Raw genomic sequence first — 16,234 nt, 5'->3', positions numbered from 1 at the left:
ATTTTTATTTTTATTTTCTCTCTTATCCCAAGGTTCTTGAGATTTTCTGGTGATGTTGGATTTTACTAGACAGTTTTTATAGATTTGACAATTGGGTCTCTCTCTCTCTCTCTCTCTTTTCTAGCTGGAATTAGCAAGGAAGTAAGACCCACTTTCAGGCTAGGGGTGGGGGGTGTGGTTCACTGTATCTCCTTTAGTTTAGCTGGTAATTAGTCACTGTTTCTTGGATGAGTCTGCTCCATGTTTTTGGGTTTGGTTTAAAGGTGGGGCATCTGCTTTGGATGTTATGTTGCTGGATCGCGTCTATGATCTCGATGAACTGGTTCATTAATGGTGAATTTAAGAACCCCAAGGCTGCTTTCCTTGGTGATAGCGGTAGCAAGATGTCGTTCAAATGTTGGGATGAAATCTCAAACTTTAGCTTTAAGATCCACCATAAGTACTACCAATATATTGGTTCAAAGAAAGTTTGCAAGTCCTGGTGGAGAAAGCTCTTGTTTTCATGGGTTATTGGTTGGACCTTGGCTTCTGTTTGGATCTTCTATTATATGAGCTCTCATGCGACTGAGAAGCGCAAGGAGACGCTGGGTAGCATGTGTGAAGAGAGAGCTAGGATGTTGCAGGATCAGTTTAATGTAAGCATGAACCATATCCAGGCCATGTCTATTTTGATCTCGACTTTCCACCATGGGAAAACCCCATCTGCTATTGATCAGGTAAAGCCATATCCTTTTCTTGGAACTTTTAGATAGGATCCTAGACCTAGTTGATATAGATAATTAAGTTCTTGATTGTTTTTGTTCAGTGTTGTTTTCTTGTGCTCAAATCTAAGTGTCAAAATGCTTAGTAAAGCAAGCTTAAGACCAAGGAGATTTGTTCGTTTAAGTTGTGAATCATGATCACTTGTGTTTTAGTCGACAAAGGAAACTCACTTTGAGAAACTGTAGGGGACTTTTGCAAGGTACACCGAACGAACTGCTTTTGAGAGGCCCCTTACAACTGGTGTGGCATATGCTGCAAGGGTGCTCCACTCTGAAAGGGAACAATTCGAGAGGCAACAGGGCTGGACTATTAAGAGGATGGATACTCTTGAACCATCACCAATTCAGGAAGAATATGCTCCTGTTATATTTGCCCAGGATATCGTTTCGCATGTGGTTTCTCTTGATATGCTGTCAGGAAAGGTTAGATCCTTTACTATTTTCAAAAAGGTTTTTGTGATTCCTTCACTAGCCATGGTCCATAGTGATTAATTTCACCTAAAGTTATGCTATTACTGATTAAAGAAAATAACATAGAAGAGAAACCTTAATTTTTATTAACCATAACAAAATTGAAGAGTTATTTTTTTATCACTTCCTAGTTTGGAAGAACACACAATTTTCATTCTATTAAGACCTTTATCACCGATTTTATAAAAAAAAAAATTAGTCAATTCATTACAATCTTCAGTTGTGAGTTTTTAATTTTTTTTTTGACAGGAATTGAAAGCCTCGTTAAAAACCTCCTTCATGATTAAAGGAGCTTATAGAGAAGCTCCTTAATCAGTGGAAGGAGGAAAAGAGTGCCTTAGGATTTTATTAACCATAGAAAGAACATGATACAACCAGGAAGCCACCCCCATATAAACAAAACACCAAAACAGCCCAAACAATCCTACCAGAACCAGCCTAATCCAACAAACCAACAACAACAGCCTAAAAAACACCTAAACGTGGCCCGATAGACTCCCAATCAAACAAAACAACCATACTAAAAGCCAAGGGTGACAGCTAACTAAAACCATATAAGCCAACTTCTAACTCAAAAGCCACGGAGCTATCACATGATAAGAATACAAAAAAAACACGCACATAGCTGCCTTTCCACCACATCAACTCGTCTGGTCGGCTAAGACCATCCGAACTTCCAGCTCCAAACAAAAAGCATGGTGCAGATCACCTGAAACTTCTACTCCTTCCCCCGCCAAAGTCTTCCGACAACAGATACACTACTGAGCCATTAGACTCACAACCCAATTTTTTTCCAAAAGGCAAGGAATTGATCGAATCCTTCTGTAAAGACTGCCCCAATGCTGGAAAATCAGATTCATATATGAATCTGTCATCAATAACAGCCACCTCTTCCTCCCAATGCACCTTACTCTGATGGCTCTTGCTTCGGTAACCCCTATACTTTCTTTTGGAAGCTGTAAAATTCCCTTGAAAAAATTGTTTAGATCTATATTTGTTGCCAGAACCCACCTTAGGTCTCATGTACTGCCTTGCGTTACCCTTTGGATTTATGAATGCGCAGTTGTAAGAAATGCCCTCGTGTATCCCATCCTCCACCTCCCTTGACTCAACCCGACCATCTAACATGAGGAAATCATTAAAATAATCCTTTGAGCCAACAAAAGCACATGCAGGCTTACTATTTTTCCTAAAGGCAACCTCTTTCTCTCTCTCCACGTGAACCAACAGATCCACTTTATCCTTTAGGCTCACATTTTTCAATTCTCTTGACACTAAGAGACCATCCAGGATGGGAGAATTAATTAAAAAATCCTTACTCCCCTCATAACCACGTGCAGGCAAGCAAGTGTCCTTAGAGACATCCACTGCTTCTCTCTCCTCGTGCACCAGCAAAGTCTCGTGTTCCCCCACTCCCTCCATTTGCGAAAGAACCATCCTCTGACCCACAACGGCACTCCTCGGACCCATCATCAATGCCTCGCCTAAGTTCCTGTCCTCCACACCCTCACCCGACAAGAGGCTGCCTCTAGCACTAGTCCCCAAACAGCAGAGAAAATTGTCTTCATTCTCATAACACCTCTCGGCCGACTGCACCTCTGGAGAGTGCATGGATCTTCCTGCTTCTTCAGAACCCCCTTCCAGCTCTGGAAACTTAACTGGAGAGACACCAACGAGCTCCCTCACCTTGGATAACGAGGATGCAACTTCCTCATCAAAAGAAGACAACTCTACCCACTTAAATAAAAATTCTGCACCATCCTACCAAGCTGTTTTTGAGAGTTGAGAGCTTACTGTCGTCAACAGAACCACCAATGGGAGCTTCCGAATTACTAACATCCTTCATTACACTGTTTCCCTCTACTGAAAAAGGACCAGAGAACTTCTTCCTCCAGAAAACATCATGAGGATGATATCTCGCCATGAAGACTCTAATTTTTTTTTGATAGGAGTAGGAGGTCTCATTAAAAACCTCCCTCATAGTTGCCTCATGATAAGAGGCAACTAGCGGAAGGAGGAAAAGAGTACCTCAATATATTAGTAAACCCGAATTACATAAAACTATAACTTACAAAATCACCCGAATTAAAATACCAAACATAACCGCTAACAGTAAGGACATTCAGCCTATCCCCTCCTTAGCTAACTTGTCCGCCTCCCAATTACAAGCCCTAGGAATCAACCTAACCATAATATCCCTACCCGAAATTACATCCCCAATTTCCCGAACCAAAGAACTGAAGAACGAAGGAGCCTCAGTAGGCCTGAAAATCCAATCCACTGCAGTCTTACAATCACTTTCGAGAATAAGTCTTCCCTTCGACGCCCAGTCCGAATGTAGAAATAGATCAATGAAGACTCTAATTTTGTTACCTTGAATCCAAGATCTATTAACACAGTTGATAGCCTTCCTCGCATCCTCCATTCTGGTGAAACGAACAAAACCAAACCTACTTCGTCCCTTGCTTCTTTTATTAGGGATGAAAGAATCCACCACCTCGCCATATTTATCGAAAAATATCCAAAGACCTTGGAAATGAAAACTCTCTGGAATGTTGAAAATGATCACTGTGACACAATTTTTCTCAACCTGAACTCTCACCTTACTCGCCATCAAGAGAAATGAAAAGGAATGAAAACATAAAAACTTAACTAAAACACCTGATTTTTAGGGGTTCAAGTTGTGAGTTTTTAATATTTCTTGTGTATCAACAGGAGGACCGTGAGAATGTATTGCGTGCAAGAAGATCTGGAAAAGGGGTGCTAACAGCTCCTTTTAGGTTACTCAAACAAATCGTCTTGGAGTTATTTTGACTTTTGCAGTTTACAAGAGGGATCTTCCCTTAAATGCAACTCCGAAAGAGAGGATTGAAGCAACTGATGGGTATGTTTTCAGCACAAACAATAGTAGACAGGGAATGTTAATCAATGTCTCGTTGCTTTATGAAAATTAGTGGAAAGATGATTTCATTATGCTTCCCATCACTATAGACAAAAAATGATCTCTTTTTAACAAGAGGACCCGAATGTGGAGTTCCTTGTTAGCAGCTTTATAATAGACGTTATCGTAATCTCATTGCTCTATCAGGTATCTTGGTGGAGTGTTTGATATGAGTCACTAGTGGAGAAGTTGCTGCAACAGCTATCAAGTAAACAAACAACCCTTGTGAATGTATTTGACATATCTAATCAGTCTTGCCCTATCAGTATGTATGGTTCCTCCAATGCATCAAATGATGGGTTGGAGTACGTCAGCCACCTTAATTTTGGAGATCCTTTCAGAAAGCATGAGATGCGCTGCAGGTAATCCATATATCTCACATCACCTATTAATATGGTCCCTGAGGTTTAACTTCTCTTCAATTTTGGCCTGTCTTGTCAATTTTTGACCAAATTTTGGTATTTCCTTGAAAACCTATGATTTTGTGCTTTGCAAGTGGTATGTCAACCGTTCATCTATGTTCATAAACCCAATCTATAAGAGGGTCTAAGTTCTTTAAAACATTTCAAAGATGAAAAAAGTGGAACATATATGGACTCAGTTTGTTCTTTTTATAGGTTTAAGCAAAAGCCACCGTGGCCATGGGTAGCAATAACCACTTCAATTGGCATCCTTGTAATTGCATTACTTGTTGGGCATATCTTCCATGCAACTGTCAATCGAATTGCCAAGGTGGAAGATGATTGCCATAAGATGATGGAGCTCACAAAACAGGCCGAGGCAGCTGATGTTGCCAAATCTCAGGTATATGATAATCTGATTTATACTCAAACCTTTGGATCAGTCATGGATGTTTGGTCCTAATTATTGTGACCTTTTTGCAGTTTCTTGCTACCGTTTCCCATGAAATCAGAACCCCAATGAATGGTGTTCTTGGTGAGTCTTGGAAATTTCTTTTTTTTTTCTCCGATGTTATTTCATGTTTTTATGATTGTACTTTATAGGATTATATTAAATATCTAGTAGATAATATGGTTTTCTTGTCCATGACAATGAGATGCTTTTCTTGCAGGAATGTTGGATATGCTTATGGACACGGATTTAGATGTTACACAACTAGATTATGTCAGAACTGCACAAGCTAGTGGAAAGGCACTGGTTGCACTCATAAATGAGGTTTTGGATCAGGCTAAGATTGAATCTGGTAAGCTAGAGCTCGAGGAAGTGCAGTTTGATCTACGAGCCATCTTGGATGATGTGTTGTCACTATTTTCTGGGAAGTCTCAGGACAAAGGAGTAGAGGTAAGCCCCAACTTATCCAATTCCCCCCCCCCCCCACCATTTCCTTCTCGCCTCTGTCATTTCTTTAGCTCTTACCCTTCCATATGGCATTCAATCGAGAGTCTAACAAGAAATCAATATTTGGGTGAGTGCAGTTGGCTGTTTACATCTCTGATAGAGTACCTAAGATGTTAATTGGTGATCCTGGGAGGTTTAGACAAATAATCACCAATCTCATGGGAAACTCAATTAAAGTATGTGGTTGGTTCTCCTTTTAATTTATATAAAACTTGTTGGGACTTGAGATTTTTTTTCTCCTATTTTAATTTAAGTTCAGTTTTATCTGGACTATGCTTTGGGACCAATAAACTTATAAGTTACTTCTTATTCGTTGTCAGTTCTCGGAGAGAGGGCACATCCTTGTGACTGTTCATCTTGTGGATGAGGTTATTGATTCAATAGAAGTTGAGACGGAATCTTCGTCAAAGAACACCTTGAGTGGTTTCCCTGTGGCAGATAGACGCCAGAGCTGGAAAGGATTTAGAACTTTCAGTCAAGAAGAACCTGTGCATCCTTTCTCTGACAGCATTAATCTTATTGTATCGGTTGAAGATACTGGTGTAGGAATCCCCTAGACGCGCAGCCTCATGTTTTCACTCCTTTTATGCAAGTTGGCCTTCTATTGCTCGAACACATGGAGGCACGGGTATTGGATTAAGCATAAGCAAGTGTTTGGTTGGTCTAATGAATGGAGAAATTGGATTTGTTAGCATTCCTAAGGTAGGTTCCACCTTCACATTTACCGCTGTTTTAGCCAGTGGCAGCTCTAGTTCAATGGAGTACAAGAGCCAGCAAATCAATAGCCAGTCTAATGCTTTTTCCTCAGAGTTTCATGGGATGAGAGCATTAGTTCTGGATCCTAGACCTGTCCGGGCCAAGGTGTCAAGATATCATATCCAACGTCTGGGAATTCATGTCGAAATAGTTTCTGATTGGAAACAAGGTTTATCTATCATAAACAGGGGGAATAATGCTATCCACTTGGTTCTCATTGAACAAGAAGTTTGGGATAGAGATCTAAACAGTTCGGGTCTCTTCATCAATAAATTGGAGAAAATAGGTGATGGTACTCCTCCAAAGGTATTCCTTTTGTGCAATTCTATAAATTCTTCCGAAGGGAATACTACTACCGGTGCCTGCGACTTGACCATCATCTCAAAGCCATTGAGGGCTAGCATGTTAGCGGCATCTCTACAACGAGCCATGGGCATTGGGAACAAAGGGAACCCCCGTAATGGGGAGTTACCAAGCTTGTCTCTTTGGAATCTTCTTCTCGGCAGAAAAATTCTAATTGTAGATGACAACAATGTGAACTTGAAAGTTGCTGCTGGTGCATTGAAAAAATACGGAGCTGATGTGGTTAGTGCCACAAGAGGAATAGAGGCAATTGAACTTCTTACACCAACTCACAAATTCGATGCCTGTTTCATGGATATTCAAATGCCGGAAATGGATGGGTATGTACTCATTTCGCATTTAGATGCTAGAACTTTCTTACTCGATTCGGATCTGGAAATTGAGCTTTGAAACCTTCAGAATAGGATAACAAAATACGGGAAAAATATTTTCTCTAGTTGGTGCAGTGAGCATTGAAGATGCCTTTTGCAATGTCTATTCTTTGGTGGCTTCTGTTTGCATGTCATTAGTTCCCAATTGATTATATTCGGGCTTAGTCGTGTTTATCTCTGATAGTCTTTCTTCTTTTCCCTATAGGTTCGAAGCTACAAAGAGAATTCGGGATGTGGAACGGAACATCAATAATCTTATTCAATTTGGAGAACTATCAGTAGATGCTTATAACAATGTTTCAAACTGGCACGTACCCATCTTGGCTATGACAGCAGATGTTATCCAGGCCACACACGAGCAATGCCAACGGTGTGGAATGGACGGATATGTGTCAAAACCGTTTGAAGCCGAGCAATTATACCGGGAAGTTTCACGATTTTTCCAATAGGCAATATGAGATCAGAATCCATTGGAAGAACATCTACTCATGAGATGCCACTGGAATCAATTGGAACTGCCTCTACTCGCGCATTCTTTGGGATATAAATAAATTCAGATTCTTCCCAACAGTGAGTTCCTTTAACCCCATCTCAAACTCTCTGAAGTTTCAATTATTTCCATGCATTTGGTTTTCCTTTTGATTTTGCTTGAATAACCTATGCTTGATCCTCAAAAAGAACTTTCCGAATTCACGAAAAAAGTATAGAAAAATTGAGCATCCTTGCTCGATACAAAACATAATCCGATGCTTAACCCCTAGTCCGAAAAACATAGTTCCATATGAATATTTAATTTCTTCTGTTTACCGAGCCGTTGACATCTGTGTAATGGTTGATGTTTTTGCAGGGAAACACTTGTTTTTGTTGCAGAGTGTACGTAGGAATCATGCTTGAACATAGGGATTGAGTTCTTTTTATTTTACAATGAATATAGCGAATCCTGATGATGTATTTTCATATGGCTTGTGAAGTTGGTCATTCCAAATTCCAAGCCCTTTCAGCAGGGCTGGTAAATTGTGATCTCTGTGCAGTAAAAAAAGTTATCAGACTTTGGGGTAAAAGAAAAAAGTTACCGGATGGAAATGGATGATTCCGATTCCAATACCGGGAGTGTGGTTATATAGAAAATTGCAGCTGTATCTTCCTTGTGTTAGTAATAAAAACCCCTGCAAACTGGAAGCTGTTATCTCTGGACATTATTTATTTTGACCAATTGAAATGAAAGATGAGTTGCTTCTCAGCTATTGTCATATAAATATATTAATTTTTTTAAAAAAAAATTATTAATTAAGTAGACATCAGTTATTTAATCATTTCAACACGTTTAATACCATTTGAAATATTTTTTAGTCGAATTTCACCTGCTTCACAGCCCACGCCAACAAATATAATTTTCTAAAAAATGACACAATTAAGAATTCTAATAAATTCTTGAGGTAAGCAAAAGAAACGAAAGTTAATTAAAGGGTAATTAACACTTACAGCAACGACATTTGTCCACACAATTACTCTCAAAGATGGAAATTTCTAAATAATAATATATAATAAAAATTAAAATCAATTTAAGTTACTATTAATTTATTGTCAAATATAAATTCACGTAAGTAGCATAAACATTTTCATAATATTGATTTTTAAAATCTAGATAAATTTAAATCTTTAACTTGCAGATTGTTCTAAATACTAATAGAAAAGCAAGAGATTAATTTTGATAAATCTGATATCTTTTTCAGTTTCAGTGTGATTGATGAGAATCGTAGGGATGTTTGCATGATTTTAGAAGTCTCAAACTATTCCAACCCAGAGAAGTATTTAGGCCTCCCAACTTTAGTAGGCCGAAATAAACGTTTAGCTTTAATCTCCTTGAAGGAACGACTGTCTTCCCGAATCCAGTCTTGGAGTACCAGATTTCTATCAGGGAGGTAAAGAGGTTTTCATTAAAACCATTTTACAGGCTATCCCGGTGTATGCAATGAATTGTTTTCGTCTGTCGAAAAGTTTATGTAATGACATAGAAGGTCTCATCGCGAAGTTTGGTGGAAGAAATCTCCTCATAAAAGAGGTATTCACTGGTGCAATTGGAAGGTCTTGGGAATGTTAAAAGATTGTGGTGGTTTGGGGTTCTGAGATTTTGCAAAGTTTAATGTGGCACTTCCGCGAAACAGGGGTGGAGGTTAGTAATGAATCTTGATTCGTTAGTAGGAAGACTTCTTCGTGCTAAGTATTTTCAGAACTCTTGCTTTATGAACTCGCCACTAGGCTCGCATGCTTCTTATATTTGGCGTAACATCTGGAGTGATCGTGGTCTGCTTGAAAAGTGTCTACGCTGGAAAGCAGGATCAGGGCGTTCCATCTCTGTTTAGAATGATTACTAGTTACCAAACACATACCTTATTAAAATCAAATCTCTTAGAGTTGACGGTATAAGTTGGGTGTCAGACTTAATGGTTGCTTATAAGTAGGAATGGGATAAGGAACTGGTTTAGAGCATTTTTTCTACAGATGAGTCCGAAAGGATTTTGCAGATTCCATTGTCTCAATTCGAACAAGAGGATGTGAGGGTTTGGTGCGGTGAACGTTCGGGAATCTATAGTGTAAGGAGTGGTTATAAGCTACTATTGCCCAAAATTGAGGTCCCCCGGCTAGGGTTCATTTATATAGACGTATTTGGGGTGCACGTTGTCAAGGAAAGATTCAAATTCAAGTCTGGAAGTTTGTTAATAATTTCGCTCCGACAAAGCAAAAACTTTACACTAAACGGTTAGTGCCAAATTTTGCTTGCCCTTTATGCATTGGTACTACCGAGTCCATTACCCATGTGGTGCGTGATTGTCATCTTGCCAGGTTGATTTGGCCAATGTTACAGTTCCAATGGCCGATTAATATGCATGTTGAAGATTTTGATGTGTGGCTTGGATGATTGTTATATAATTATCCTAGCTCTCAGTCTGGAGAGATTCTAACTAGCTTATGGGTATTATGGTGTATGCTCGCAATAAATTTCATCATGAACAGAAATATATGACGGGATGAAATTTTTACCTTTATAAAAGCTTACTGTCGAGAGTTTGAAATCTCACAAGTTAAAATTGCAAGTCCTGCTATCATGGAAGTTCGTTGGTCTCCACCCTCAGACCCGTTTGTAAAGGTGAATTTTGATGCTCATTTCATGCAGAGAGAAAAGGAGTTATAGTCAGGGGTAGTGATTCGTGACAATAACGGGCTAATATTGGGAACATGCAGACGCAAAGCTTCAAGGATTACCTCTTCTTTCGCGGTGGAGGAAATGGCACTGGTGCATGCAATCGAACTCTCGGTGGACCTGGGTTTTCATTGGGTGATTTTCGAATGAGATGCTCCAGCGGTTCTTCAGAAAATGGAGATTGAGGAACCAGATCGATTAGAAATAACTGCGATTACTTGGGAGGCTCGCCATCGTGGCAAAGTGTTTGAAGGCAGTTGGTTCGTCTTCGTTCCTCGCTCAGGCAACCAAACGGCTCACGTATTAGCGACTGATTTAGCTCTGGGTCAGGTGGATAAATACTGGGTTGAGGATGGTCTGGGTTTTACAACAATTGGCAGTGGAAAATCGTTGGGTAGATCCTCCGTGAACTCTGATCTCGATACGGGGTGGTGTTACAAAGCTCGTGTTTCTTTCTTTTTTCTTCTTGTCCTCTCGGCTGCTATGCGCTCATTGTTTCTATGCTGAGAATCGAGAGATCGGATGGCCAGGGCTTTAGTTTGGTGTTTGTTCATTTATTTCCTTTTTGCGGTACAACTGTTTAGCATTTCTCTTTTTCAGACTTGTTTAATTTGAGACTTATTTAGTTCTTCCTATTTAATTTAATATTAGGGAGTCAAAATGGCCCTTAGAAAGATGGGGAGGGACAAAGCTGTCGGTCCAGATTAAATTCCTATCAATGTGTGGTTGACCCTAGGATAAGAGGGAGTTAAGTGGTTGACTAACATCTTTAATATTATTTTAGAGAATGCCAAGATGCCAGAGGAGTGGAGAGAGTCTATAGTGATACCAATCTATAAGAATAAAGGAGATCCCCAATATTGTGGTAACTATAGAGGTATTAAACTACTCAGTCATACCATGAAACTATGGGAAAGAGTGATAGAGGCTAGGTTGAGACAGGTTACTAAGGTTTCAGAAAACCAATTTGGCTTTATGCCAGGCAGGTTTACTACGGAGGTGATTCATCTACTTCGACGGCTTATGGAGAAATATAGGGAAAAAATAGAGATCTTCACATGGCGTTCATTGACCTTGAGAAGACGTATGATAGCGTACCGCGCGATACGATCTGGAAGACCTTGGAAACGAGACGGATCCCAACTGCTAATATCCGGGCGATTCTTGATATGTACTTTAGATCTACTACATACGTCAGGACTACAGTTGGCGACACCGAGGTATTCCCGGTGAAAATAGGACTCCACCAGGGGTCGGCTCTTAGACCTTACATCTTCGCCTTGATTATGGATGACATCTATTGTGCGACTCCAGACGGTGTTCCATGGTGTATGCTTTTCGCTGACGACATTGTCCTAATTGCTGAAACAAAAAATGAGTTGAATAGAAGACTTGCTACCTGGAAGACTGCTTTGGAAGAAAAAGGTCTAAGGATCAATATTGAAAAGACATAGTATTTATGTTCAAACTTCAGTGGGAACCAAAACGATGAAGATGTAGAAATATGCATCGAAGGACACGTTCTCCCCTCAAAGGATTGTTTCAAGTACCTAGGGTCTATGATACATAAAGATGGGGTGTAGATGATGACGTTACACACCGTATAAAGGCGGGATGGCTAAAGTGGAGGGCTGCTACTGGGGTTTTGTGTGACAAGAAGGTGCCTCTAAAACTCAAGGGAAAATTTTATAGAATGGCAATAAGACCAGCGCTGTTGTATGGATCAGAATGTTGGGCAATCAAGAAGGATCACTTAAGGAGGATGGAGGCCGCAGAAATGAGAATGTTTCGATGGACATGTGGTAGGACTCTGTGGGATATGACACCAAACTCTGCTATTAGGATGTCCTTGGGGGTGGTGCCTGTATCTGAAAAATTAAGGGAGAGAAGACTACGGTGGTTTGGGCATGTCCTTAGGCGACAACCATCGGATGCGGTCAGGAGGGTAGAGTTGATTTCAGTCGACGGTGCCAGAAGGAGAGGACGACCAAGGAGGAAGTGGGTAGACTGCTTGAGATCTGATTTGAAGGATTTATCCCTTACCGAGGATATGACATCTGATAGGAAAGTATGGAGACTTAAGACCAGGGTAGCCGAGTAGTGTGGGTCAACAACCATATGGTGTAGCATCTTTGTCTTCTTTTTAATTGTCTTTGTTGTAATTTCCATTGCCTTAGTTTAGGTTTTAATCCATTTTGACTTTATTCATTCTCGTAGCTTGCTAGCGCTGACATGCGTGTATCTTTCTCATCATGTTTCCTCTTTTTAAATTAATCCAGGACTTACGTTTTCTGTCTATATGCAGAGATTTTTAGGCAGGGTTTATTTGCAGGGATTACTTCCCATTACCGACGCGCATATGAATAACTGCATATGAAGACTGTTCAACTATGTATTTATTTATTTATTTATACATGCATTGTATTTAATTTGTATTTTTTTAATTTTCTGAATTGCCGGAGGTCTTCCACGGAAGCTGCTCTCAACCTGGTGTTGGGGGCAGCCTACTAACCTACCTCCCCCTTACCCCATTGCATATGAGAATAGAGTTTTGTTGTTGTTGTTGTATTTAATTTAATAATATTTACCCAGTGGTCTTTTTGTCAAAAAAAATACTAATAGAAAAAATTAATTTAAAAGAAATGAATTTCGTTTGACATTTTTTATTCAAAAAAATTCTTAAAACACAATTTCTCAATTTAATTGTTCTTTTATTAATTTTTAAAATAATATCAATTAATCTCACTTAATACAAAGACGTTTTTTAAAAATAAAATTGATAGTATACTTTTATCTTACATGACGCACACAAACCAAAATATTTTAATTAAAAAAAATAAAGAAGTAACACATCTACACATTTTTCTCTAATTGAAAAATATGAATTCAAAATCAAACATATAATTGTTTATATAATAAATATATTTTATAATATTTTAAATATATTAATTAACATGTAACATGCTACACACAAGGTTAATATTAATAGATAATTGATTTTGTTATACTCATTGTGTGCGTGAAAAATTATTTTATAAAATGATATATTCAATAAATGATCACGAGTGATAATTCTTTTTTATATAAAATACTAATTCTATGTTTACACCCATTGAATAATAATTTTTAATTTTATTTAAGATTGTACGAATCAAGTGGCCTCTACGTTAAAAGAAGGTTGAATGTTATCTCTGAACATATATTGATTTATACTTAATCTAGATTAATAGAAAAAAAACAAGAAAACCCTATAAATAGCAAAATATCAACATTCGTTTATTTTTTTGGTTTAATACACTTTTAGGTGCTTAAATTATATCTCAAATTGACTTTTGATGCTTAAAGAATTATTTGTTAAAAATAGATACCTAACATTTTATTCGTTACACTTTTAGGTGTCGATGCGGACCGGGCCGGTTTAGCCAATCTCTACCAGGAATGTTCCACGTTGACCTTCCAAGGTCAAAAGATCCAGGGCTCTCATAACATCGTTGCTAAGCTCACCAGCCTTCCTTTCCAGCTACATCACCACCGTCGACTGCCAACCTTCCGGCTCCGGCGGCATGCTCGCCTTCGTCAGTGGTAACCTCCAACTCGCAGGCGAACAGCATGCTCTCGAGTTCAGCCAGGTAATTTTTCCTAGTCTTCTATTCGTTTCTCTTTTCTATTTTTAGGACTTGAATGCTTACGTAGATGATCGATCTATGGTTAATCTATGCTGTTGATTTCATCGATTATACCATCGGTTTTAATTTCGCATGCAATTATTAATGGGTCCTGTAAATTGATGTTTCGATCTGACGCAAGTTGGAGTGGGAATTTAAAACTGTGATGTCTATAGCCCTTAATGCTCATCTGACATGCTTATGATTACATTTTCAGGAATTATACGTTTTTCATTCATTTTCAGTCTATATTAATTAGTTTAAGAAGGGTAAAAAGAGTTATTTAGGCGATATACCTGATTTCAATTGATGTGCCATGAATACGTTTTGGAAGATATGGATTTTGTTTTTGGATCTACCACCGATCCAATGAACCTGCTGCATTTTTTTTTCTGTACCCTATCGCTGTTCGGTATTGCTATCCTCTTGCCTTGAGCATTCCTCGAGTCTTAGTTGTATAAAATGCGCAAGCAATATGATGACTACTGTATAGACTGCATTCGAGAGCTTTATTCCGTTTCATGGTGTGTTTTTTATCCCAGGACAAGCATCATTTGCTAGTATTCTTTTCATTTTCTTCACTCACGTTTTTCGCATGATTAAGTGATGGAGGGTGCTCTCATTGCTCACCCTAAACAGTTATCCGCCATCTCTCTCGACGTTGTTTCTTGGGACTCTGTAGGATATGAAAGACAATCCACTTCGACCTCTCTCTTCATCGACAGGCATTGACGATTTCCGTTGTGGCTTATGTCTTCCATTTGGAACTGGAAAGAGAGTGATTTTATACCATGAAAGGGTCCACCCGCCAACCACCTCGGTCCCTGTTTGAAGCCAACTTATTACTTACTTGTACATGTTTCATCTGTGTTTATAGTTAACCGTTTTTTGTTGCAGAGATATTATTCGTTTTGTTTGTAAGAGCATTGGATAACTTTTCATTATCAACTTCACTAACCTATGTATCCTTGTCTTGCATTCCGCTTTCAGATGTTTCATTTGATGTCAACACAAGGAAGCTTCGATGTGTTGAATGACATATTCAGGTTGAACTTCGTATGTAGACATAATCACTACGAGTAATCAATGGACGGTAATACAATGTCGAGGATTTAAAACACTTTTGCTTGTTTTAGGCATCTTAAATCAAAATTTGAAAATTTTATGTTCTTCATGGTTCATTATGGTTTCTATGTCTCTCCATATTTCAGTGACTTCCTAGTTGTGATTGGTTGAGTTGATGAAAGTCATTATCTGATTATATCATAGTTGAAATTGTGTTATATCACCATACTTCTCTACTTACATTCCAACAGGATTAACAGAATAAAAAGATGATAAACAAAGACTTACAAGAAGAAGACAAAAGCTGCCATTGTTGAAACCTTCAATGGCTCAGTATCCTTCACCACTCGATCCCAGGTGAGGAAACTCAACATGGGGAAGCTCGGGAATTTGAACAGAGTGGCCCGAATGTTCAATAAGGTGATTATGTTGTTGGTTTGCAGGTCTTTTAACCTTGTTAACAAGCCAACTTCCAAATGAACTAAAAGGGTGAGAGAAGCCATCTTTAACCTTGAGGAGGAGGGATGCCTCTGACACTTGCCAGAACAAAGCGATGACGATCATGGCCGAAACAAGGCAATGGGTTATAAAATTCTGCTTCTTTAACTCTTTAATCTCTTTCCTTAATTCTTCGACACCGATTCCCCCACATGCAGTGCCGTTTTCACTTTTTGCCTCGGCTTTATCACCATCACCCTTTTGAGAATTAACCTCCCCTGGTTCGGATTGCTTCAGCTTGCCATCTTCTTTTAATGATTCTAACTGTTCAACATCCGTAAGCAAACATTAGTTTCTTTTCGTTTTCATCAAGAACAAGAAAAACCCATTTTTTTCTGGGGATTTGAAACTATGGGTTTGGTGAGTGGATGAAAAAGTTCAGATTTTATCACCTGAGAGAATAATCTGGAGAGGAGCTGATTGTCGTCGTTTCCAAGGGGTTTTTCACCAGAGATATCTGTCATTCTGGTTTCTTCTAAGAGTTTCTGGATTGCCATGTTGATCAGTTCGATATCTTCACCGGATTCCATTGGATAAGGTTGAGAAATGGAAATTTCACTACTTTTGGTGGATGAAAGTTATGGTTAATGATATTTATTTGGATTAGAGAGTTCCGCAGTCGGAAGTCAAAACTCAATAAAGCTATATGAAAAGAAGGGAAGACAATAAAGCAAGGGAAGTTGAGGTCAGTCGGCAATGATCTGAGCTTCTCTGATCCACTGGCTCATGTTGTAGTTTTCGAAAAGGTCTAATCCTAGCGGTGGATTTTCTTTAATGTAAAT

At 38.9% G+C, this 16,234-nt stretch overlaps 1 protein-coding gene and 2 pseudogenes across 1 annotated transcript; 2 read left to right on the top strand and 1 right to left on the bottom strand.

Annotated features, from left to right (window-relative positions):
* Positions 1-227: 227 nt before the first annotated feature.
* On the top strand, positions 228-8,262 carry LOC120210838 (annotated as a pseudogene).
* A 2,136-nt stretch (positions 8,263-10,398) lies between these two features.
* On the top strand, positions 10,399-14,972 carry LOC120210802 (annotated as a pseudogene).
* A 297-nt stretch (positions 14,973-15,269) lies between these two features.
* LOC120210839 lies at positions 15,270-16,072 on the bottom strand. Its single transcript, XM_039209505.1, has 2 exons — positions 15,845-16,072; positions 15,270-15,716 (listed from the first exon to the last, which is right to left on the bottom strand). Exons 1-2 carry the CDS (start codon positions 15,980-15,982, stop codon positions 15,285-15,287), a joined length of 570 nt encoding a protein of 189 aa, XP_039065436.1. The 5' UTR covers positions 15,983-16,072; the 3' UTR covers positions 15,270-15,284.
* Between the last annotated feature and the right edge of the window lie 162 nt (positions 16,073-16,234).

This window comes from Hibiscus syriacus, unplaced genomic scaffold, assembly GCF_006381635.1.
Source record: "Hibiscus syriacus cultivar Baekdansim isolate YM2019G1 unplaced genomic scaffold, ASM638163v2 tig00109936_pilon, whole genome shotgun sequence".
NCBI classification, from domain to species: domain Eukaryota; kingdom Viridiplantae; phylum Streptophyta; class Magnoliopsida; order Malvales; family Malvaceae; genus Hibiscus; species Hibiscus syriacus.
This window is presented reverse-complemented; position numbering and strand designations above follow the sequence as displayed.